This window comes from Platalea leucorodia (genome assembly GCF_965183815.1).
Source record: "Platalea leucorodia genome assembly, chromosome: 1".
Classification (NCBI taxonomy): Eukaryota; Metazoa; Chordata; class Aves; order Pelecaniformes; family Threskiornithidae; genus Platalea; species Platalea leucorodia.
Genome location: NC_138823.1, coordinates 114,693,301 through 114,719,394, shown reverse-complemented (window position 1 = coordinate 114,719,394; position 26,094 = coordinate 114,693,301). Strand labels below are relative to the sequence as shown.

General features: G+C 37.3%; 1 protein-coding gene across 1 annotated transcript in view; it reads right to left on the bottom strand.

The window, feature by feature from the left end:
- The window catches only part of BBS9 (Bardet-Biedl syndrome 9), a 304,975-nt gene that overhangs the window by 100,615 nt on the left and 178,266 nt on the right, over positions 1–26,094 (bottom strand). The window contains exon 22 of the mRNA XM_082327678.1: positions 18,734–18,844. Within this exon, the coding sequence (XP_082183804.1) occupies positions 18,734–18,844 (111 nt within the window). The remainder of the gene's footprint in view (positions 1–18,733; positions 18,845–26,094) is intronic.

Here is a 26,094-nt window from a genome sequence, read left to right as displayed (position 1 = left end):
AGATCCAGATGCGGAATTCAAAACTACACAGGCACAAACCTTCAAATAATAAATTATATCTAAAATAACTCAGAAGTTCATTCCAGAAGAGATTTAAAATGTTCATAATTTAATACAACATTTTTGTTTAAAGGTTTAATGAATGAAATGTAAGATACTGGCAGCTTTACCTCATTCCACTGCTGTGAGCTCAGTAGAATTAAAGGGACAGAGGTGGGGGATGTGTATTTCAAGTCACATAAGCATGAGAAGTAGGAGTGTCTTACACATATGGTTAGCACCATTTTCTTTATTATAGCATATGCTTAGTAATGTACTTGGCTAAACGTGTATTCACATTCCAAATGCACCACTTAAGCATACTACAGAGCTCTGCAGATCCTCCAAAGGTGGAAAAGCTCATACTTTCCTATTCACACCCTTTTTCTCTTGGATCAATCCAAACAGTTACACTCAAACAAAATTGCACTACTTGTGTTTGGTATTGCGTTGCCAGTGTTGGTGGTCTTAAGTTTCCACTCCCGTCAAACCTCTCTGCAGGTACTCAGTTACCATTTTCCCCTTCTCTATTAAATGCCTAGGTTTTAACACATCATCTAAAAGCATGGCATTGATTTGAGACAGCATGGAAGAAACAAAGAGCAGAATACAGAGTTTGTAACGTAGCTCTGTCTTAACACACTTCACTGGATGGGAGGGTTGAGGAGCAGGCACTTGAAGATAATTTTCTGCATTTAGTTACTTAAAAATCATAATTTAAATTTCATTTCTCTTTAGTTTTTGAAAAATCTTTCCTTACAATATTGTTAATCCCTCATTGACCCAAGATACACCAAAAGTTGCTATCAGGTATCTGTTACATGGGACAGGATTTAACCATACTGAAAATGGATTCAGAGTTTGCTCAGCCTTTAGAAAACTGGACTTCATAAATGCTCAATATATTTTATCTCTGTATAAATTAATGACCAAATAATTTTAAAGCATCGCTAATCAGCCGGTTGATCTATATTAAGGCTCCTCTAATCACAACATCACTGACTGTTTCTGATCTCACCTGAACTGATACTACCCTTAAATGAAATAAATACGCCCAACATAAGTTGGGCAAGAGAAAGAATTTGAGCCTACGCCACAACTACCTTTCCAGTGCCAATGTTTCTACCACCAAAAGACCTGGCAAATCAGTTTGCTTATCACTCTTCCGGTATCAGAATTCTTCTGTTCCTTCAGCAAAGGTGAATGGATTACCAAGACATTCCCTTTTCTATTGGTCATAAATCTGTGTGGGAAAACAAAGTAAAATCTTTAGAAACTTCTCCAATTCAGCTCAATATAAGACCAATTGCTTCTTGCCAGAACAACTCAAAAATACTGACTCCAGTTTCTACTGGAATGGCAGGTGGAAAGAGGTGTCATATCATATCACAGGACAAATGGATATGAACAGATATGAGTGACAGGCAGATACTTTTCTGGGAGAAAGGAGGTGCACAAAACAAGGGAATGTACCTTGTCTATCCAGAGATTCCTGTGGAAAGTTTTGTGGGTTATTTTATACACATATCTATACAAAGACAGCAGGTGTCTTGGGATCTCTCTTGTCATGAGCCTGTGAATTCTGCTTCAAGCAGTGCCTGCCAAGAACAGTCTCCCCTGAAACTGTTACTTATGACAAAATCAGGCAACATGCATTACTTAATGTACATTGCAGATTTTAAAACCCATCCCGTTTGCTGTAAAAACAGAGATTTTCTTTGTGGTTCTGCAATGAGGACAACAATACATATCTAGCAAAATCACGGTCCAAAGATCTAAAATGGCTTTAAAAATCTATCTCAAAGAACTCAAACCCAACTTCTATTTTTCTGTGGTAACAGATAATGGCGAGCGAGCACGCTTGAAACACCTGCTTTCAGAGAGTTAGCAGAATATTTCACTATTTAGGATTAAAGGAAAAGAAGGCAGGAGGGGAACCCCCTCCGCCTGCTTTTGTGACATAAGAACCAAGTACTTCTCAAAGCTGGTACAGCAGAAATTACAAACATTAGCACTCAGGTTGCTTTTAAAAAAAAAAACAACACAACAACAACAACAAAAAACAACAAAAAAAAACCCAAAAAACCAAAACCAACACAATAAAAACAAAACAAAACAAACCTTTATGGGTTGTGTCTCAGAACTACAGGGCACTCAGCAGGAAAACCAAGAAAGATGACTACTTTGAGAAGTACTGAAACCACATATAATTCAGAGACCAAGTAACTGTTGGCAGAAAAAAATAATTTATGTTCGAAATAGTGATTTAGGTGGAAGACTTTTTGAGAATTAGAGAATGGCTTATAATACCCAATTTATCCTATATGAATTTTTTAATTCCTATATGAAATTTAACCGTTATTTTTTCCACAAATGTATTCCCACTGATTTGCAGAAATAAGTCTGAAAACACTTTCAGGCTCTCTAGACTGAGCTGCATGCATACTTAACATTTCAGTTGGCTACTTTTTGGTTATTTACTAACAATTGTATTAGATATTACTCTTGCCTCTGTTCTGTGATTCTGTAAATAATCTAGAATCTGATTTTAGGAGCAAATAAACAAAACCAGCTTCACACACAAACCTGCGAGGTGTGCTTCTAGAACAGTTTTAGCTGATGTCTCTGCCTTATTTGTGGCTGCCCATGTGTAAACTCCTGCTTATATCAATATTAGTTCTCATTTACTCTTCTGGAGAAGTTCAGGGATGTAACCTGGCAGAAGACGGTTCTTTTGGGCATTAGGAACTCAGAGGCAATGCTCAGTTCTGGAGGAAACAGCAGCCTCGATAGCCATTCACCTAAACTGTTGTAGAAATGACCCTGAATTTGAAACAATTTGAAACAAATGGGTAGTAAATACAGAGAAGGCAAAATTCAGTTTGGGGAAAATGTACTCTAATCACTAACGAAATAAATTAAATCTGGCATTCATTTCAACTACCTTTCTTTACTTGCAATACAATAACTTATAAGTGCTATGATTGCTCTTTAAAACTCAGGAACATCCTACGCTCTGAGAAACAGTTACCTAATTCTCCTTAAGGAAATTCAGACTACAAAAATCACAGAACTGAATATGCAGAGCAGCCATGATATCTGGACAGGAAATCCAGCAGTCCTGATCACCTTTGCCTTCATAACTACCAATAACCATTAACACCACCTGCACCTCTACCAAATATGACAAGCTGAGCACTGAAAAGAATTCATTATTCTCCAGGAAGAAAAAGGACTCCAAGATTGGAGAATGAATGGAGAAAGTGGGAGCAGAAGGGGAATCACTCCAAAACAAAGCGATCAACAGAAAAAACAGATCTGAAATACAGATCTTAAGGGTTACCACAGGAGAGGGGGATGCAGTTACTGGAAAAAAAAAATTACTTTTGGCTAAATAGTCTATGTTTTCTAGCTTGTCTTTGCATTAAAGTACACAATATAGGTCATGATGTATTACATTACTATAAATATCAAAATTGAGGATCCAGAAAAGAAACAGTGAAATACAGGATGTGACACATTACTTTAAGTCAGTGCATAACTGTCAGAACAGTACTCCAGAAAGCAAATGATATTTAACAGAGGTTCTTGTCTTGCCACCCCCCCCCCCTTTTTTTTTTTTAAGTTTAGTCACATTTATTGTATTACACTGTGTGTATCAGACAGCTCCTCTGAAAAATCCTTTTAACAAAGGGAAAAGAAAAGAAAAGAAAGAATGGTAATTTAATTTTAGACCATTCCAGATTGATTTCTAGTCCATGCTCAGATGTCTGGAATTCAGCCAGAATAAAAATTGTATTTTAGAGAAAATGAACCAACACAGCCCATGAACAGTTTATTATCCTAAAGTTTAGCTGTTAGCTATAAATATTCCAAAATGTTAAAACTGCTGCTCAAGGGTATTTATGTGTTGGCTTAGCTTCATGTTCGTGATGGAGTCCTGACCTATTCTCCATTTGACGAAACTAACAAAATGCTAAGGAGGATAGGAGAAGCAGCTGTCCTAATATGACATTTCTTTCAGGCTTACAACCAATTTTACTCTAAGAAAGAACAAATACAGTTGATATAGAAAGACCAGAGGGCGTTTTCCTTTTGCCTACTATACTCCCTTGTGAGTCCGGTGAGACTACATATACCTAGCAGTGTATGTGCTTAAGAACTTTGTTGGATTAGGTCCTGTGTCCACAATTTTAGAGCTGTGAGAAAATTGCCAGGAAAAAGCATAAATGAGTTCTGGCACAATGGATTCTGAATACAAGAATGAAGAGGCTCCCCATCATACACAAGCCACCTTCCATGGCATAAAAATAAACTAGTATTTCCAGCACTGGTTCATTAGGTAACGGAACTCAGAATAACTTTACAATTCCACTTAATAAGGCACAACAGACAATTTAAAAAATCCTAATAGCATTCTGGGCTCTTTTCTGAGCACTCCTATTTATTAAGGGTCTGAATGTGCTTCAGCTACTGTGGCTGCGAGTCACATGGCAGCGTAAGCTAATGTAAGCTGGGGCAGTTGTGGCTTCCCCATTCCCTTCTTCTTCCTTGAACCAGCACTCATGCTCCTGCAATTATGTGATGAATGATTCAGGAAGCTGATCGAGTCAAAAGCTAGGACAGAATTTCGTGTTGTACTTAATTTATCTATGGCCTGCTGCCAAAATGGATAGTCATGTTCTCCTCCATGCACTGCAATGCACATACCAACCTCCTCCACTGCAGAACTAGCAGCTTTGTACCCGTAGACCCAGTTACACCTACTCACTGACCCAATAAAATTGTAACCTTTCCTTTTGATGGTCTAACTATAATGGATAAAGACTAAGATAAAAAAAAAAAACAGCTTTAACCACATTTGGGGCAAGGTTTCAATCATTTCAGCTCCCTAAAGCTGCCTTACCACCTGGTCATATAAATGGTAGTGCTGGCACCAGTGAAGGGAGGAACACTTGGCGGCTGGGAGAAAGAGAAGATAAAGCTGTGGCAACTGCCCTGATTTAGGCCATAGCTCATTTGGATACAACCAATCTAGTTTTAAGTTAGCTAACCCAGGTACTGCTACCAGCCTAGTTATGCAAAAGTTACCTTCTCAGGCACATTTTGCAACGTGCACTGAGGAACAGTTGCAGTGATTGTTCGCTTCATGCTGCCAGCAATGCAGGCCAGATGAAGGCATGCACGTGTTTGTAGTCATTCTTTTCACAACTAAAAACTTTGCTGGATTATGACTACGGGGGAGAGAACTAATACCCATGTGATGTGGAACAGTTAGTGTATGTTCTATTTTTCTCATTTTCTACTGTGCTATGTTCTATCCTCTGTTCATACCTTGCTTCTTTTTCCTCTTTCCCACCTGCAATGATAGCAGTTGCCAGTCTCAAAGTGACAAGTTGTTAGTACTCATACACATGAAAAAAAAACCCCAACATTCACTGGAATATTAAACACACCAGAATAAGGCCACAAAACAACAAAATTTTCTTGGTAAACAGAGCCACAGGAGAGCTCTAACACTGTCTAACTGCATATAATTGTTATTTTTAACTCCTAACTTTCACATTTAAAGTTTTCTTGAATGGGATCAGAGATCACACCAAAATCCAAGTTACAACATTTTGCTAAGGCTACTTTCCAGAAAACAAGCTTAGCTTCTAAGTTTTAAAGTAGTGTTCCCCAGGGTGCTAATACATAGCTGGGGTATTGCACAGTGTTACACAGCCCATCACTCTGTCCATGACACTCAGGGTACTGGACCTGAAGACAGATATGACATCTATGAGCCAAAATACATTAAAAAAATCACAGATTCAATTCAGTATTGACATAAAGGCAAGGGCAACCTTTATAGAGAAATTTTTATTAAAGAGAACTAAATTAAGTAAGAGTTCAGATTTGATTAAGTAGTATCTTATTTGCTCTCTTACTAGACAGGAGCTATATATTGAGCTGAAAAGTAATCTAGCCTAACTGGTGTCACAAAATTTTTTACTCTATTTGAGAAACGTAGCAAGCTAAGGAACTAGAGGGTTTCTGTTGTGGTTCACCTTGTTCTGTGAGGCAATATGGGCTGTAAATAACATGCCACTGATAAAAGCAAATGCGTCCTCAGTAAGTGGCAGAGTACATTTGTTTTGAGGGTAGCAGGAAACAGATCTAGTTGTAACACCACTCCAGATATCACACCCTGTGCTGCTAAACCTTTTGGAACATCTTTCTATTTTTCCCCCTGAAATAGAACCGAACTTTGAAACCGAAGTCTGCACTAGGAAATACAAGCTATTTTTGCATCCACCCTATGTTACTGAAGACCTAAACTTGATTAGCCTTATGCACTGGCATACTGCTTACTAACATCAAGGCATGGGTATAGATTTATTCACGCAATAAAACAGGGTGGTAAGACACACCGGCACTGCTTCATGCAGCCCGAGTATTTCTGGTCATATATTCCAGTAGCTATTACAAAATTCAGCACTTACACTGTTTTTCATTCACTTCTACTTCAGCCTCATATCCTACTTTTGGAAATGCTGCAGTAGGCGTAATACTAAAACAGTGAGGGTGACACCACAACCACAGGAAGACAGAATTACTGTAACAGGTGAAAAAGATGAGAGGATACTCTGTGGAGTAAGACAATACAAAATAACTCAGAATGAGAATGTGCTTAGCAGAGATGGCTGACAAGTATTTGATGAGGCTGACAAAATGACTACTTACCTCAGGGTAAGTAATAAGCACTGCATTGTTGGAACTGTTGATTTTAATAACGAGGGCTACTGCTCTGCTCTTCCTTCTCCCTTTTGTGGAAGTATTCCTAAAGTGTCATATTGTTTGGTCCCAAGGTAGCAAACAATTCTTTAACAAAGTCATCCAACCACCCTCACCCAACATGGTGAACTTGAATCAGTTCTTGAAGCCTAACTTTTTGAATTCTATTATTGGAACTAATATGTCCCTTGATCAGAAAATGTCAGAAGACCTGCATTAACTATAGTAAAATTCACAGAGTCATCAACTACTAAATTTTAATTCTCCACTGAAGTTAGAAATGTGACACATTCAAATATTAGGAACAACATGGTCACGTGTGCTGCATCTCACAGCCACAAGCAATGAGAACCAAGTCAAGAACCAAGCAGTTTGTGACAGGCCATCAGCTATGATAGCTGTGACAGCACGCAGACGTGGGGCCCCAAAAGACATTACTATTGAAAGCAGAATGTGGTCTTCTGTGAATTAGGCATACGTTAACACTGTGGAACCGTGTCACCAAGCATTCAAAAAACTGCGGAAGACCTCCTTAACACTACTGCATGCAAATGTAAACTAAGAATTTTACTGTCCATTTTACGTGACCAGTTTTAAAAGCTACAGCCAGCATGAACAAAACGTGTACTGCTCCAGCACACCAAAGTGAGAACAACTTTGAGCCACAATAGACTACTGGGATTTGGGGTTCAAGCCTCTTCTGAGACATGTCAACCCTAGCATCACAGTATCACCCACTGGTACAAACATGGAAATCACACTGCCTCTATAGAAAAGCTCTGAGTTGTAGCACCTTGATAGTGCAGTAACATTTTGAATATTTTATTCTAATAACTAAGAGAAAAAATTGCTGATACCAATTCTGGAAACATTTCAGTACTATTCACAATATTATTTAACTAAGACGATATGCTCTGGCATTATACATCATCCATATTACCAACAACGTCCATTCCTTGACAATTCAAAGCTCTAGCAATGCTCCAAAGTGGCTTATAATGGCATTGATAATTTCCACAAAATGACATGGAAAACCTATTTGCAATTCCAGTAACACTCTCCAACAAAGAGCATGTGGGAATGTGCTCCCTCATTTCAGGCGTGTCAGCAGTTCTTTAAATGAGAGTCAACGTTTCCATTCAAATCCCTTACTTTTCAAGAGGTTGCAGAGTCAGCCCTCAGGGAGAGAGAACGGTTTCAGGTGCTTTCATGCAATCTTGTATCTCAAAAACAGTCTTTTGTCTTTTTTCTAAAGAAAGTTTAAGCCATTAGCTCATAATATGGATGGCTGCCTTCTGGAATTAGGAGGGGAGAAAGGGGTGCAAGACACTGCTTCTAAAAGAAGATATTTTGGAAAATAACCTCTAACACCTCCACAATGTCATTTTTTTTCCAGCAAACAGTTCCTAAAGACCTAGAGCTAATCTCCCTTTGGTGGCCAATGTTGACAACCTATAAAGTGAGTCTTGGCATTTTGTGTAACCTGGAAAAAAGACCTGGAAAACCATTTTACAGCCTCATCCTGGATTTAACTAATACTCATCTGATACGTCAAACAATTACATTAGTATTAACTTCAAGATTCTGAGAAAGTTAGCAAAACAGTTTGAGGACAGAAGTAACCTTTATTATGTGTAGTCTAACTTTTATATATAACATAAGCCACACAATTCCAACCCCAAGGTTCTGCATTGGAAAAACTCCTCCTTAGAGCACTCTTGAGTTTTGGGGATTTCCTAAAACTTGCAGTACTGGTTTTCAGCAGTGCAGGAGGTCTTAAAGTGGAGGGCTTGGCTCTGTTTTGCCCAATTGAACATCTTACTTTTAGTTACCTATTTTATATAAAGATGGATGGTAGAAGCCAAAAGTGCCTGTATTCTCCTCTGCCTGCCAGCCTTGTTGTCCAGGGCCATAAGCAACTGACCAGGATTCAATAATATATCTGGCAGTCACTAAATCCTTCTTGGCTGGGAATGCTGAGTGGGCATTTAAATAATATTTTGATGAGTTTCTCTGTCCTTTTGTTCCTTTTTTTTTTTTTAAAATAATACCTTATTAGAAACCAGAATAGCATGAATTTTTTTATATTTCTCAACGGCTGCCAAGAACATATAGGAGCCATTAACATCTAACACAAATGCACATAAAGAATTATTAGTATAAAGTAAATTTTACTTCTATAATGTCAAGAAAGTAGCACAGATATCTATTCTACTATCTCACTAGCCAACAAAGATCTGACAAAAGAAGTGAAGCCAGGAATAATACACTAATCCAAACAACATATGATATTCAAAGCTATCCATGTTCTGAACAAAACGATGATTTTCCAGTTAAACAAAAAACTAGGTGCAAAAGCTTGTGTAGAAGAACTGGAGACAGAGTAAAGTATTAGGTGGGAAAACAGACTTCTTCAGAAACAAGTTTTACTGAGTATTCAGTGAAAAGATTTCATCACGGAGTTGGAGAAAACAATAGCCAGCAGTTCATATCTACCCGAAACAAAGCGCTGGGCATATTTGCAGTGTGCACTTCAGACGGCACCACTTGATATGATGGAGAAAATAACTGGTGTGAGGAAACAAAAACAACACAAGAAATCTTAGAAACATTAGCAAGGAAAACCGAGCATTAGCCTTCACCTTCACACAGGAAAAGTAAGCAGCAGCAAATAACGGAAACTTTAGACTAGTTTCTGTCCTGCTCATCTTTACTGGCAGAGGATGAGCAAGTGAACAAATACTAGTGACAGACAATCGTCTGCTTCTCTTAAGCTCATATTTATGCAAGGTAACTGCCAAGGAAATACGAAAAACAACATTTAGTCACATAAAAAGCTTTTAAACTTCTCTTTTTTTGATTCCTTCCACTGTGCTATAGTTCCCCTTTCTTGCATACAAGACCAAATCAGAATTTGTAACAATGTGTTTAGCTTTGAATTTCGTTATGTTCCATATTTAGCTTGCCCTTTCTTCTCAACCTATCTTTTAATGTGCTCCTTATCTTCTACTATCCATCAGCAGTTCTCATGTTCAGGACCTGATAAAAATAAGGAAAGGCTTTTTCATAGATTCCAAAAAGCTTTGGATATGGCCATGAGTATGTTGCTATGCCTTGTATCACTCTCTACTGCTCCCTAACTGCAACAATAGCAACCTTTTGCTAGTAATTTTAAGAGCGCCTTTGAATTCTCAAATCAAAAGTGCTTTAAACAAACATTTTTTTCCATTAAAGCCACTGAAACTGAAGGAAAACGTTCAGGCTTTCTATACCACAACTTGTTCATTTCATACCTTTTTTCTGTGATCTCATAGAAATTTCTGAGACAACCCACGAAGCAGAGTGTAAGGTAGCCCTCAGTTCTTTGTTTCATTGACAGCGATGTAACAAACTGGAATTAGTCAGAGCCTTTTTTAACCTTTGAAAGGAAACATTTTGTAAAACATTACCACAACCATTGGTACGGGGCAAACACACAGACTGATCTCTTTACCCACTGCAGTGGATAATATACATTATAATATATTTGAATCTGCAAATATGAGAACATAAATAAGACTTGCTATGTTCTCATGTGTTATATAACATTTCACAGGAGATGTATATACAAGCTCCTGCTAAAAGAGAAACTGCACTTCATTTGGTATTGACTTAATGAAGGAATTCTCACATTAATCTCTTAAGCTGTACTGCTCTTTAGAAAAACAGACTCTGTGGAAAAGAAAACCTCCATAAATCTCTTCAGCTCTCTCCAGAAAAATAGGCTTTTTGTAGCCCAGTGATTTTCTTTGCACCTTTTCTTGTGGAAACAATTAGCTTAGCAATTTTAAAGTATTAGGTGGGCCCAGCTGCAGGCTCCTGGTATCTTTCCTATTATATAGCAATGTCCATACAGAAAGAAACACAGATCTAGTCTCATAGTACTACAATACATCAGTGGGAAATACATAAGTGAGCTACTAATAAGGTTAGGTCTTGAAGGAGCTTTAACTTACCTGAGGCCATCACAGGTTTCAGCATTTTTGCCAGATTTGTTTCTAATTCAAGACTCTTCATTAGCTCAAGGACAAAATATTGTGTTGCAACTCACTTGTCAAAATGCTTGAAACTGAACTCAAACTGTCAGAGGCACATTTACCCCCTCAGATGAGCCCCATTAATTGGTCCTTCAATGATTTTCAAAAAATAAGTCTGAAGTCAGACCTGTTATTCTTACTTTTGTCGTGAGTGTAGTAACGAAACTTCAGACAGAAGTTCAGGTTCAAAACTCTGGCCATGGACAGCTGAAAAGTCTGCATTGCCAACAATACTGATTCATTCAACTGATTGTTTTGAAAGCTCATTATGGGCATGAAATCCTATTCCAGGCAGCACGTACATTTTTCCGAAATGATCTTTAGCTTAACTTATACATTTCCCTTTTATTTAATCTCATGTACAATACCATTAATATTAGGATTGATTTCTGTCCTATTATACTGTCTAACCTGAAAAAGTTAATTCCTTGGCTACGGACATTGAAAATACTTTTGCTGTAATTGGCAAGAATATCAGTATCCAAATGATTACCAGTGTAGCAAACGATAATAATTACAATAACAGTAGTAAGGCCACCTGTATCTTAATTGTGTATGTTGAAAATTTAGTACAGTTATTAGTCCAATATATAAATAATATATTTCTGATCCAGACCAAATAGAAATCTTTCATAGACCTGTTTTAGAGTTTTTACAGCATATTTAAACACCCTTCAAAACAAATTCAAGGATACGCCTCCGCTCATTTGTGTAGGTAAAAGATAATATTAAGAACAGTACAGTACAAAAACTAAAGACTCAGTGGATAACTGGCAACAATTTATATCCAAAAGCTCTTTACCATCTAACTGTTTGTACAAAGCCAAGTGTTTAAGAATACTCCTTTCCAAAATCAAATAAATGAAACACTATCACAAAACTTCATCTTATATTACATCACTTTGTGATGAGCTACTTTATAGATGGCAGTTTCACACAGCTGTGTATTCATGTAAATTATGATTCACAAGGAAAATTAAGCACATAGCTAAATTTAAATGTGTCACTAGACCCTTTAAAGAAAAATGATTGCAATCTTTTTTACTAACAAGAGTTGTTTACACAAGGTTGTGTAACTAAGCATCCTTGTGGGCTGGAATCATGTGATAGTTCCTAAAATTGTCTAGGCATAATAAGGACAATCTTTGATTAGAAGGATAAAGTTGAAAGACCCTCTTAAATGGCACCCACAACATCTACATGAACATTGTCATGCAATGCTGCAGATAAAAGTAACAAATAAAATAAATAAAATACACTAAGTAAAACTTGTAGGAAAAGATGTGCAGCTGTGCAGTGTCTGGGTGCAACTTTGAGAGTGTTTTGAAAATTTGGCTCAGAATGTCTGTTTTACTGGAGTTTATAGCTCAACCTCACAGTCATTTATGTATAGCTGCCTGCGTATTTAATCAAAAGTAATAAGCCAGATGCTTCAAATTAAAGACAGTTAAAAAATCTATTCCAATACATTAATATAAATGCTGACACGGTTTTTTGGTCTTAGATGCTATGAGTATTAAACTATGAAAGTTTATTTACTTTACTAAATATAATCATACAAGATGAGAACTTTGAAATCTAATCTTTAAGTCATCTAAATATTTGCATGACAGCAAAATACAAAGAATTTAACTAAGAACAGTGGCAGCACAGTAGTGAGTGTAAATGCCAAACCTTTGGTCTCATTTGGTCTCATAAATAGCTTCTCAGAAATATTTGTATTTAAACAACAAATGTAAATACTGGGCCATGCTCTCTGTTGCTCTCTCAGGAAGAGACAATGATTACTCTGAATTATCATGGCAAAGTCAGGCAAACATTTCCCTTAAATATTTAAGGCTTTTTTCATTTAGATAGATCATTTACAGGATAGATTTACAGGATCTTCGGTGAAAAATTCTGCCAGGAAAATCAAGTCTTACAAGTTGTGAAAATTCCAACAGCTGCATGACATGATACTTGACAAATCTGACTCCCAGTACTGTAAAATCCTGAACGACTACGCAAACTACAAAGTAATCGGCACCATTGTTCCACAAAAAAACCTGAACAACCAAAAAACCAAAGATACATTTTTCAGCCCAATCATCCTTTGATTCATACTAACTTTTCATCTCGTCTTCCATCAACTTACCGGAGTTACTCATGATTTACCAGCACAAAACTCTTTAATCGTAAAAGAGCAACCAGATCCTTTCTGTCTAAAATATTCAGTGGGAATATTGGTTAGAAAAATACATCTTAGGAAATTCTCTTTCATAGTAAGTAGCATGCAGCAGTAGCATATGAGGAATACAGAATACTTAAAGGGCTATATCCTGATACATATATATGTTATTTCATCCTAAAGCTCATCACTAGCACAGTTTAATTGTTCAAAGTTGGTTTTAGGTTGTTCACCACATCCCTTAGAGATGTCTCTGAAAAGCCAGCATGTACAAGAACTTCCTTATACTTATTTGCTACAAACCAAGTTTTCAACTCATTTCATCAGAAATACTTAAGTACAAGGGAGAACTTGAAAAGTGGAGTTCTGCAAGTCTCCACTGTTACCTTCTAGAACATACGCAAACTTCTGCTTGAAACCAAACCACTCACTCAAGCAGACGGGAACTCCAGTAAGAAATTCATAACTTGTCAAGAAGAAAATGGAAGACAGCGGGACCAGCAAAACAAAGAGAAAGGAAGTCCACACGACCTATATTAAAGAGCCTGCTGTCGCTGCATTTGTACTTGCGATTACAGCAGAGGTCAGCATATCTGCATTGGTATTGTAACCGTGAGCTCATGGAAAAAGTAATGATGTAACAACAGAGACTTCAAAGCAGAGTCAACTTCAAATTACATTCAAACTCTCCACCAGGTTTGTGCAGCCCATGATGAAATCTGTACTGCTCTGTCCTCACTCTAACCAAAACACCGAGATCAAAGTTTGCAGGATAGATTTATCATGCTAACATTACTCCTCCAAACGCAATGCACACAGACTCAGTGTAAGCAGGAACAATTGTCTTCCATTCACTGGGACAGAGAATGTTCAAGGGAGTATTTTTGTACCCACTCAAAGCAAAAGCTGTTGGCAAGAAGCTACTCCTACAACTGCAATAATATCATTAACTTCCAAATATCATGAACCTGATCCCATTCTTTACTATGGAATCACAACATACTTGGATTAGAAAAAAATAAATGAGAAAAAAATCAGTGTGAACTGTTTCATAAATGAATAAAAAGAAAACATCATACAACCATTAATTCCCCTTCCAAAGAGACTCTGTGATTGGGCCAGAACCATTCACATTCATTCTCTCCTTGCAGGCTTGCAGCATGACTACTAGATGCCATTTTCTGGTATCCTAAGTTACTATTCCAAATAAAGCCAAAAGCCTCATTGACATGCTTAGCAGCTGCCTAGAAAGTCTCAATATAATATTTTGTATGAGATAACTTGCAAGTCTGTGGCAGGATGCTACCCTACAGCATACTTTCTCATAGCACAGCACAGTCTTCAAGGTCTAAGTCCCTCATTTCCCTCACAGTTCTTTGCATAGCTCATACAACATATTTAAGGCAGCGACCTCTTTCCTAGGTCTATGTCTACTCATGAAATTCACAAGGTTGCTGAAAATTCTCAGCATGTCCTAAGAGCATACTAGCATACAACGCAGTGACTGGCAGTCATCTCCATACAATACATACTACATCTCACTAGCAAGAGATTAGCAAGCTCAGATATTTATTAGCAGCAAGAGTTTTGTGTAAATTAACCGTTGAGTATTTATTTTGAGTTTTGGTAAATTCTACAGCCAGGGTTCAATGCCATACTATCACAGGTAGATTGCTAGCAATACTGGAGTTAGCTTGCTCAAGACTAACTGAACATCATCTGTGCAAGCAGCAATCACATCAGTAATAATGTAGACACACTCATAGGGAGCTCGCAGTGTCTGGAACAGAATTCAGGTCTCTTCTTGGTCTTGAGGCTTCCTCCTTTGCTCATCACTTCTCTATGTTCCAACCTTCTCACTAAGACTTCTCTTCACCAGATTTATATGCACAAGCAATGTAACTATAAGCAAGGGTGTCCAAGTACAGCACCCCTCTGAGAAGACTTGTTTCTTCCCTTCTCAGTGAGGAACTCCCACTGCTTCCTGCTGAGACCTTTGCAATTCAGGTCTTACACTTCTTTTCAGTAGGTAAGGCACTTTGTTCTGCTTTAGTTTTCTACCTCTATGATTGTATTTTTGAGAACTGCTTGAGTTTTGTCCTAATCCAGCACACTGTATCAGTGGGAGAAATCAGAGCTTATCCTTTGTTCTGATATAGAAATACATGTGTTCCCAGTAAGGCAACTTCATAGAATCATAGAATCGTCAAGGTTGGAAAAGACCCTTAAGACCATCGAGTCCAACTGTTAACCTAACACTGCCAAGTCCATCTATACCATGTCCTCAAGCACAGTATCTATCCATTCTTTAAATACCTCCAGGGATGGAGACTCAACCACTTCCCTGGGCAGCTGTTCCAATGCTTGACCACCCTTTTAGTGAAGAAATTTGTCCTAATATCTAATCTAAACCTCCCCTGGCGCAGCTTGAGGCCGTTTCCTCTAGTTCTATCACTCATTACTAGGGAGAAGAGACCAACCCCCACCTTGCTACAACCTCCTTTCAGGTAGCTGTAGAGAGCAATAAGGTCTCCCCTCAGCCTCCTCTTCTCCAGACTAAACAACCCCAGCTCCCTCAGCCGCTCCTCCTAAGACTTGTCCTCCAGACCCTTCACCAGCTTCATTGGCCTCCTCTGGACACGCTCCACCACCTCAATGTCCTTCTTGTAGTGAGGGGCCCAAAACTGAACACAGTAGTCGAGGTGCAGCCTCACCAGTGCCGAGTACAGGGGCACTATCACCTCCCTGGTCTTGCTGGCCACACTATTCTTGATACAAGCCAGGATGCCATTGGCCCTCTTGGCCACCTGGGCACACTGCTGGCTCATGTTCAGGCGGCTGTCAACCAACACCCCCAGGTCCTTTTCCACCAGGCAGCTCTCCAGCCACTGCTCCCCCAGCCTGTAGCGTTGCATGGGGTTGTTGTGACTGAAGTGCAGGATCCGGCACTGAGCCTTGTTGAATCTCGTTACTTCATTTTTATTTTTTTTTTTTCCTTTTTTTGCACTACATTGTGTATAACTATTAATAGAATTCAACCTGTACAAAATCCTGTTGCTAAGATTTGGTCTGGCACCAGATGGAGCAAGTATGTAACTACACTTCTCACTCCATTTCAATGGATGGTAGTCCATCACATTCAGCTGAAGTTCTCATATGACCTACAGAATCTTTTGGAATATTCTAATGTGATGAGCTCATTTTATTCCTTTGATTTCCATCTTCCTCTGTGAATGCCATCTGTTATGAGACATGTTTCTCTTCAGGTTTCCTATACAGGGATATCAGCCATCATGCCCATGTTCGTACTAAATTACAGCTGAAGAGACCCTGTTTTTTCTCTTCAGTTTTGAGCTGTTTGGTGTTGTAGCCTCAATCTATTTTTATCTATTTAAACCTCTGTCATTAAACTGTGGGAATATTTTGGTAAAAGAACATTAAGAAGCTTAGGCATGGCATATCAGTTCAGCTGATATAGCCCAATGAAAAGTATTAGCTAAACGCAGAAACCTCTCTAAAGCCAGTATAATTTTGCATTGCCATTAAGCTACCTCTATAGCTAGAGATATGAATAACAAAAGCCATCTACAAAAAGAAAAGAAAACCTCTCAACTTATAATCAAAATTGACCTTGAACTCCCTCAGGAAATGAAGGAAGATGAATCAAGAAAAAGAATTTTTACTCTGTTTTGCCCCTTTTTTCTCATATTGACTGGACATAGTTAAATGAAATGCAAACTCATAAAAAACATACATAAGACACAACAAATATTCTTTGAGGGCTCATTGTAATCACCATGGTCTTGCTGCAGTCTCTGGTGCCCGAGCAAGAACTCGGGCCAAAAATATCATGTACAGAAAAACATTGCAATGCTGTGATTTCATGCCTAGTGTTACCTTATGGTTTAAGTAGCTCCCTTGGCTCTTACTTGTAGCAATTAGAATTTCCAGACAGCTCAGTGCCAGATATTCTAGGCAGTCTCTATATTGCAGCACTAACTGGCAGATAGCAGTCAATTCTTACTGTGAATGAATTAAATTCATTGGTATAACACATGGCTGTAAACCTAAAGATTTTTTTAAAGCTTTCAGAGTTTTCATTCTGCCTTTTATAGTTACAAAGCAACAACAGCCAGCTATATGATGTAAGTCCCAATTTTTATCATAGGCTTACAGTAGGATATGCAGGTCCCCATTCTGCTGTTTCTGGATCTCATGAATACACTTCTACACTTTTCCTCTCATCCTAGTCTGTTCAGCAACAAGGTTATTTAAACATAGCAGAACACTATCTACTGAAGAACAAATATACGCTTGATCAGAAGAATGGAGCATCAGACAAAGAAGAGGGATTGCCTGCCATATGTTCTTGATTTATTGCTCTAGTGGCCTGAAGTTGGAATTTTATCAGGATTGTATCCTACATCAGAGAGACGATATAGTTTTCCATTACCAGGAGGGTACTTAATATATCCAGATGACAAAGGTTAAACTATACGTATCTCAACGTTGACAGCTTCCCTTCTTCTTATGACCTGAAGTCCATGAGGACTGCAAGTAATTAGCACTCCAGAAAAGTCAGAGCTCTAGGCTTTCAGTGGATTTTTCAGTTCGTTTTTGTGAGCAGATACTGCTTTTGAAGTTTTAAGTTACACTGTGGTATTATTATACATTGCTGCATTAGATATCCTTCTTCCCTGCCCACTATTAAAAATTTGCTAATGTAAATTCTGCTATTGCAATTAACTATATATTCCAACTCCCTGCCTGTCTGTGCAACAGTTATAGCTGGGGAAGCAAGCAGATGAATGCATTTTAAACACACAACTGTTTTTTTGCAGATGTATAAGAATTTTCTGTCTATTTCTGACTATTGTTGGTTGCAACCTCTAAGCTGCTGCTCTTAACTTCAACACACATCTATAATGAACACATCTGATTCACAAACGACATTCAAGTACATTTAAAAATAAATATTACAGGAAAAAAAAAATCAAACAATGGTGGGGGGAAAGACAAGTGACAGTACAACTTAGTAAACAAAATGGGAAATAGCTGCAGTCAAACCCTGAGAGCTTACCAGGCACTTTATTAAACTGCAATGCACTACTTTACAGTGCTGTTTTTAAAATACGTTAACACTATATCACAGTTCCCGGCAGCATGAAGTCTTTCCAGAAAATGTGTCATCACTGTATGCAGCATATTTTATAGCCAGTATAATTTCATTTGATTATATCCAATAATATTTTTCTGAAATTCTAGGAAGTCTCCTCACAAAAGATAAGACCATATTTTAATCAGCTGCCACAAAGTCTAACCACCATACTGCAGGAAAAAAAGCCTTTATTACACCAAAATGTCCTCAGTTTCATTTTGCCTCTGTGGAAGAGGTCGTGAATAAAACCTGCAAGAATCTGCAAGTATTTTGTAGCACAAAACCTTTCAACTGTGAAGTTATTTAATTCCAAGACTGATCTCTACAGTTTAACTATACTTGATAGAAGAAGCTGAATAAACTCAGAATCCTACACATTCTTCTATTATCGCAAGAAAAATTGAAAATTATGCTAACAAAGCTTGAAATATGTCATTTGTTTCATACGTCCACAAGCATTCTGAAAAGACGAGCTGTACGCTTCTAAGGAAAACAACACAATTTTCCTTTTCTTACCAGGCTTGGATTTCTGCTTTGCGATCTGCCCGTGACTGGGAAACGTTGCTGTGGAGCCCGGTATAACTGTTCTTTCCTCTAAATCAGACTCTGGGATTGTAGTACAGCCACCTAGTTGAAAATGGAAGAACCTTAATGTGGTGTTTATGTAACAAAACAAAATTCACCAGTGCATAATTAAGGAAAAGAGGTGATAAATTAGCTGACAGGAACATATAAAACTGAAATAGTCTTTACTTTCACTTCACAGAAATGTTTGTTAAAGAAAACTATTACCATTGTTCAGAAGGCTGATTATGCCTTAATGACTTCTCTCTACTACTTATGGTGGTTTGAAAAACGTTTGAATGTATTAAGACCACAGAATATGTAAAAATGGTTCCACATAAAAGATGGGAATAATGTGATTTGTGTTAAAGATCAGATTACTGTGAGCTCGTTTTGTAATAAAAGTAATTAAGTGTGAATGAAATAACTTTACAAAGTCAACAAACCTTACAAAGATTGTTAGCTTGCCACAGAGAATGACACGATGGTATTTTTTGGATGGGCTATTAAATACAGTATTTTTATTACTTAGTGCTAGAGATACAGAAACACAGGGACACTTTCACTGTCCAATAACACACTGCACTGGCAATGCCTTACTAAAGTGATTGTAGGATGCATAGCATAATAGATTCTTTGTATTTTGCAATATTGCTTTTTGAGTAGTTCATTAAAGAACACAATGATTTATAGCTTTCTCTGCAAGCATGTTTAAATGCCTATGTTTAAAATATGAAGAGATGGATAATCTAGTAGTAGTATCACCTGAAGATAGCTGCAGTAGCTTGCAGTGGAATAGGTTGATATACATTTATTTCGAAACAGCTGTGATCAGGATGTTGGAGGATGTGTCACTGTTCCACAGCAAAAACATGCATTGCCAACAATACAGTGCACAGCTGAGCTGCATCTCTTTCCCGTAGCCCTCCCAGGATCACCACTAGCAAGCAAACAAATCCATGTACTTATCTATTGTGCTCTGAAAGCACATGTTTATAAACAGCACATCAACTCCCAATGGAGCACACAGACTTTTCACCTTTATGTCACAGTTGTTCTATTTTGAAAAGAAATGTTCTGCTCCAGGCCCCATAACCAGTGTATCCAATTTGCAGCAACACAGGCTATTCTCTCCTTACAAACTGAGTAAAACGGTTAAAAATAAGGTTGCATTCCCAAGTAGGAGAGCTGCAGTTTCCCCAGCAGTTTCAGAAGCACTGGCAAAGTAACACATGATGTCCTGCAGAGATGTACCATGCTGTCTAGCTAGGGTAAAGCACGGCAGCTCCAGTGAATCCTGTGAAAACACTCAGTCCTACCAGATGAAGAACTGATACAGCATCCTTCGTTCCTAAGGAAGACGAAAGACACAAGCTACTATATTCCAGGTACACCCTGACAGAAAATATAAGATGCATCATGGGGTTTATGTTTGATTTAGAGCAAATTTTTTCCGTTAGAAAGGAAGGTTAGGACTGAACATATGAGCAATGTGCAGACTTATGACCCATGACGGTTTCAGATATTTAGGATACCTGCTATGAAACTGAAGGAGAAAATGGGAAATTAGAAAAATGTCTTCATGTAAAAATACTGTAACACTGGGCCAATGTCTGACATTGTATTAAATATAAATGTATCTACACCCTAAATGAAAATAAATATCAGTAAACTAATACTTCTGTTCCCATTTGCAAATTGTGACTAAAATGTAAACTATGAGACTTGATGAAATGGAAACCACTGCTTTAAAAGACAATTTAGATATTTTTCATTCTTATTCTTCAGATAAAATCTACCCTATTAAATAGTAATCTGTAAATACAGGATAGAAAATTAAAGTTTCTTGCACAAAAGAACTATTAAGAATGGCATCATACATTTTAAAAGTTTTTATAACATTTACTAACAGCATGAGTGAAAACTCACCAAGTCAATTAGCATATATTGAATTTCTAAATGGAAATAAAAACTTTTACAACGTTCATTCTAAAACCTGAAATTTAGTATTTTACATAGCCTTGAGAATTGATGGCTTTTGATGCCAAAATCTTTCATTAGTCACCAATGTTGATAGTAACTGAATAATGGTCAGAAAAGGTCTATTTGCCCTTAGGTACAACACACTACTTTCTGAAAGGAAGCAAGACTTCCTGCTGTTGATTTTGATGCGAAAGATTTGTTAAGATTTCCTTGTCATCTGATACTATCAGAAGTTATTAAAATTAAAAGCAAAATTCAATTCTTCCATACCTTTGTTTTCTTGACAGAGAATAGTGAGGACTGAAATGTTACCAATGATAGACTATTTCACATAAAAGGAAAATGTAGACAGAATGCACAGAGCAATAGTATCAGCCTCAATATTAAGAGTAGTAATTATTTCTTATGTCTGCAAGGATATTAATAACTGTTCCTTATGAACTATTTTTTAAAATACTATCGTTTCATAAAGGCATTCCATGTGCTGAGTGCACTGTTCTCAGTAGGGCAGGATTTCACCAGGACTTTTGTCCCAATAATTATTTAAATGAATGACCAAACAAGAAAGCAATATAATAGTGATATTTTTACTCTTTTGAGGCAATGAGGCTTACATGCTCGAGGTCTTTGTGCCCCCGCATTTTTATCTTACTCTTCTAATACCAGTATTACCTTCTAATTGAAGGAACTACTAAAATTTGCTGAAGTATGTCCCTTAGCTTGTTCAGGTGCCTAGGGCTAGGTAGGATGACTAGACCCTCATCTACACATTGACCTGCATCAGTGGTATCCGCTTCTTCAATGGCAAATTCCATTTTCTTGCTCCAATAGGCACAGGTACCCATCCTCAAGATAACGATGGATACCCTTGACAACATGCTATGATTCCCCACAGGAAGAAAGGAGTGGAGACCTCACTAAGACAACCGTCACACTGAAAGAACCCAAACGGTTCTAAGTAAATTGTAAGCTTTCACTAGACTAAAAAAGAAACTGGATAAGGCACAAATATACACCACTGAATATAGTATTTAAAACACAGTAGACCATTTTATGATTCAAAAACATTTAGAACTCAGAAGGACAGCTACCTGAAAAAAGAACCTTTCCTGCTAGGACTCCAAACTTTTTAATTTCATACTGCAGGGGTTCTACTGAGGGTATCTACTGAGGGTATCTACTCTGACTTCTCTGGTCAGAGACCAGACAGAACTTTTACTTTAAGTAAAAAAACCTCTTGAATTCTTGTATATCTCTGCATACATTTCAAAAAGTATCCACTGAATGAATGTCCATTTTAGCAAACATTTAAAAATTTTATGCACCTAGAATCGTAAAAGATATCACAGCAGCAGAATAATTCACATTCATTCATAATTAAGTGAATGGTACAAATCAGAAAAGTGAAATATTTAAGGAAAAGGGGGGGAAAAGAGGCAGGAATAGCAGTACATAAATCTACACACTGGAAATGATCCAAGTTGAGAAGTTCTCCAGATGTCAGTCTGTAAACAGTGCTTCATAAAATGAATTTCCCCATTAATTGTTGGCAGGAATAACATCTAGAATATGTTATTACATTTGACCCACTGTTTCCCCCTTTTCTGTGTAGCTAAATTCTTGTCTGACATCACAGATCTTTTATCAGTTGTGATAAATCCAAGAAAGCAAGCTTTGGTCAGCAAAACTGTTTGATAGGGTACAACACACAAAATTACACTCAAGCTAATTGTGAACTTTGTTCACCAAAGGAAATGAGACTTCTCTTGTTTATTTTCACTACATCTGTTTTTGTAACACATTTGGTTCTTAGGTTGGAAAAAGACACCCACACCCAAAGGAAACATAAACATATCATACATATTGAACAAAAATTAAGTACTGACAGTTTTCCTACAGGTTCCTATCACCATGTTTTTACATGCTTTAACATGGCTTTAAAAGTTGAAAAACAGGAAAACAAAAGTAGTATACATCTAAAAAATGAAAAGGCACTTTGAGGGAAAGACTATTTGGGTTTCCTCTTTCTCTTCCACTCAATCACAATCTAAACTATGCATAAAGTTTCCATTTTCCTCTGAAATTAACTCTTACAAGAGCCTACAGAAAGAAGAAAAAAAGCTTCCTGACCAGTGTTTGGCAGCAAGAGAGTCAAAATGTGAGCAGGAAGCTCTCTAGTGGGGTTTGTCATCCATGTGTATACCGTTATACAATGGAGATCATCTAAACAGCAAAATTATTTCACAGAGATTCCAAAACTGTATGCAAAACTATGTTCAGCTGGGTTTTCTGTGCTGTCCTTAATTTTTAGGGAAGTATTACTGAAAATGCAGTCTAAGATATTAGAGATTATTTTCTCTAAAACAGAGTTAATCAATTACTTCTACTGATTCTGCTAGCTACATTTATTCAAGTCCCGTAAATTTTATTAGGATCTGCCCATCAGAAAGTAGCTTGCCTGTTGAAGTAAACACTGCATGTAGGCTTTGTAGATAGATAGCATTATTGCTGTTTTCTAGAAGGAAGACGAAATGATAAAATCTATAGAAGAAAACAATACATATTTGAGTGTATGATGAGGTCCAGGGAACATCTATTCACATACTGGGTCTGTATTAGACTCTGTCATTTGAATAGACACATTCCAGGAATGCAAGCATATTTCCATTACAGAGTGTAAAGAGACAGAAGAGAGACACAGACAGAAGAGAGACAGAAGGATTTTCTTTTTCTATACAGGTGTCTAATAATGAACACTGTTACAATTCACAGTAGCAAACAGTCCAGGTTTCGTTCAGATATTCATTAGCAAAATGTAGAGTCGCTAATTAATCAGTTCTAGATTTCAGAACACAGCACTTGAGCCTAGTAGTGTGGCTACAATTGTGCAGTCACAAAATTGCATTGTTCTGTGCCTGATTTGACATAACCAAATTCAGTGAAATGATGGAAAATATTTCTGTATTACATTTCATTAAAATTATAAATTAATGAAAAATCATACCAACTGAACATGCAGTCCAAGGTCATTGAAGATCACCAAAACATATTTTCAACGGGAGTACACTAAGACATACCCAACTGTTGTTCTGCTTTATTCTTGTTTTACTGAAATGTCTCCTATGAAAACTTCCAGTTCATAAATTCCAGAGCTTGCCCTATAATAAATTGCCACTATTTGCACTGGGAGCTATGCAGAGATTTTTTTGCACCAATTGTGTCGTTTCTGTTTGAGCTTGTAGCCTGTTCAAATATTTTGAACATGCCTGAATTCATTAAATCTTGACTTAAGAAGTTCAGGGTACTTTGGCAGTATAACCTCTTTATGGAAGCAACTATGCTGTTTAAACTGTCAAATTGTCTTGGCCATTCTTCCAGGATGAGGTTCAGCGCATGCGGTATGCAAGTCACATGAATGGCATTGGGAAACACATTGCTAAGAACAGATCTAACAGCTGTTTTCATTAAAGCAGCATTATTGGATGTTCAGTCGAGAATACAATCAAAATCAACATTCAGTAGTACCCTTACTAATGCAGAACTGAGAATGCAATAACATTAAACTATATAATGCCGCTCAATATCTACCAAAAGTCATTTGTTACTCACTATGAACTTTTATGCTGTTACATAAAGGCAGATGGAAGTCCTCCAAGCACTACAAAACTCAGTAGCAATTACCTCTCCCAACATATACCAGAACACAGAGCATGTTTTTCAGCCAGTCCATGCTCATCAGGTGAACAGGTTGTTGGATGGAACAGTATACTTATGTGGTCAAAGCACAACAGTCATCATTCATCCTTTCTTCAGTGTACATTGAAAAAAGACAGGCTAAAATTGACTGTTGTAACCTTGATACCAAACCTTCCTGGTATTCATCATTCTAAAAAGTTTAGAGAAATGTTTTGCTCCTATTCCCATTTAAAAGATTTATATTTCCTGGAGCACATACATGAAGCATTCTTCAAGCTGAAGATGCAAGCATGCAGACACATATGTAGACACTACATATTTGTGTGTATATGTATACACACACAAATTTTGGACTTATTAGTGAAGAAAGAGCAAGTCCTCATTCCCTGCAGTCAGAAGCTGAAGAGAGAGTAAAAGTTTGCAGCATGGTTTGCAGTTTTGTAACCTATGAGTTACAAAAATGTTCTGTCACACAACCATACTGCAAGACTTTCAAGGTGAGTATTCTTTGACTGGTTCAGATGAACAGACAACTATTTACCTTCAAGGAGGTTGAGGCATATTAACCTAAGCAAAACACTCTTTACAAGCTCTTAACAAGAGGAAGCTCAGTAATGCAGAGTAGTGAATATGGGATTTTTGTCCCAGGTGTGAACATGAAATAAAAGATAACAAAATTTGCTGTATGAGGCCTTGTTATGCAGGGTCTTTTGGATGTTTGAGACAGCCTTGATGGAACAGTAATCAGACAGAAACAGTTAATGAGGGGCTTATTCGTAATCCAGATCAGAAACTGAGTGAAATAAAAGAAAAAGCATTTGAGAAGTACGCTAATGCATGATTTTGCACAAGGGAATACAGGAACAAAAGCTTCTGACACCAAATGCAATATCAGATACATTGTGGATAACAGAAGATAGTGGACTAGTAACTGGGATTCAAACATAGGTACTGAAGGATATATGTTGCTCACAAAGGCAAAATTAAAGTGGTAGAGTTATACTTCATAGCACTATTGTGATGGGCTACTGAAAGAGTAGTATACAGAATTGGTCAATTTGGAAAAGGATTATGAAGTAGTTTAATACACAAAATGTCAAATTTTAGCTACAGAATATCAAGACCAGATTTCAATAGCAATTGCAGTTGCTTTTAATATTATGAGAGGAATTAATATTATCAGAATCGGTGGTGTTACAGAAACGAAAGAAGACAAAACCCACAGAAATAATCACAGGATGATAAAAGAAAAAGGCCCCAGTGCGACGACCAGGAAAAAGGTGAATGCAATTCTGAAATCCACCTGACTACGTTCCAAATACGGATCCAGAAGGCAGTAATACTATTGAACAGGGCACTCGTAAGACATCTAGAATACTGTGTTCAATGCTTGTTACCACGTTCATGACAGATTAAATAAACATTGAAAAATTCAGCTGAAGGTTACTACGATCATACAGGAATCACTTATCTTATTGACACATGAGCAGATGACCAGTCTTGCTTAGCTAAGAGGACTAAAAATGGAACAGAATGATTTATATAATAATGCAATTAGGCCTGAAATCCTTAGTGTCTGGCAAAATAAAAGACACTCTTAGAACAAGGAATTGATCATAAATTAATTTTTACTT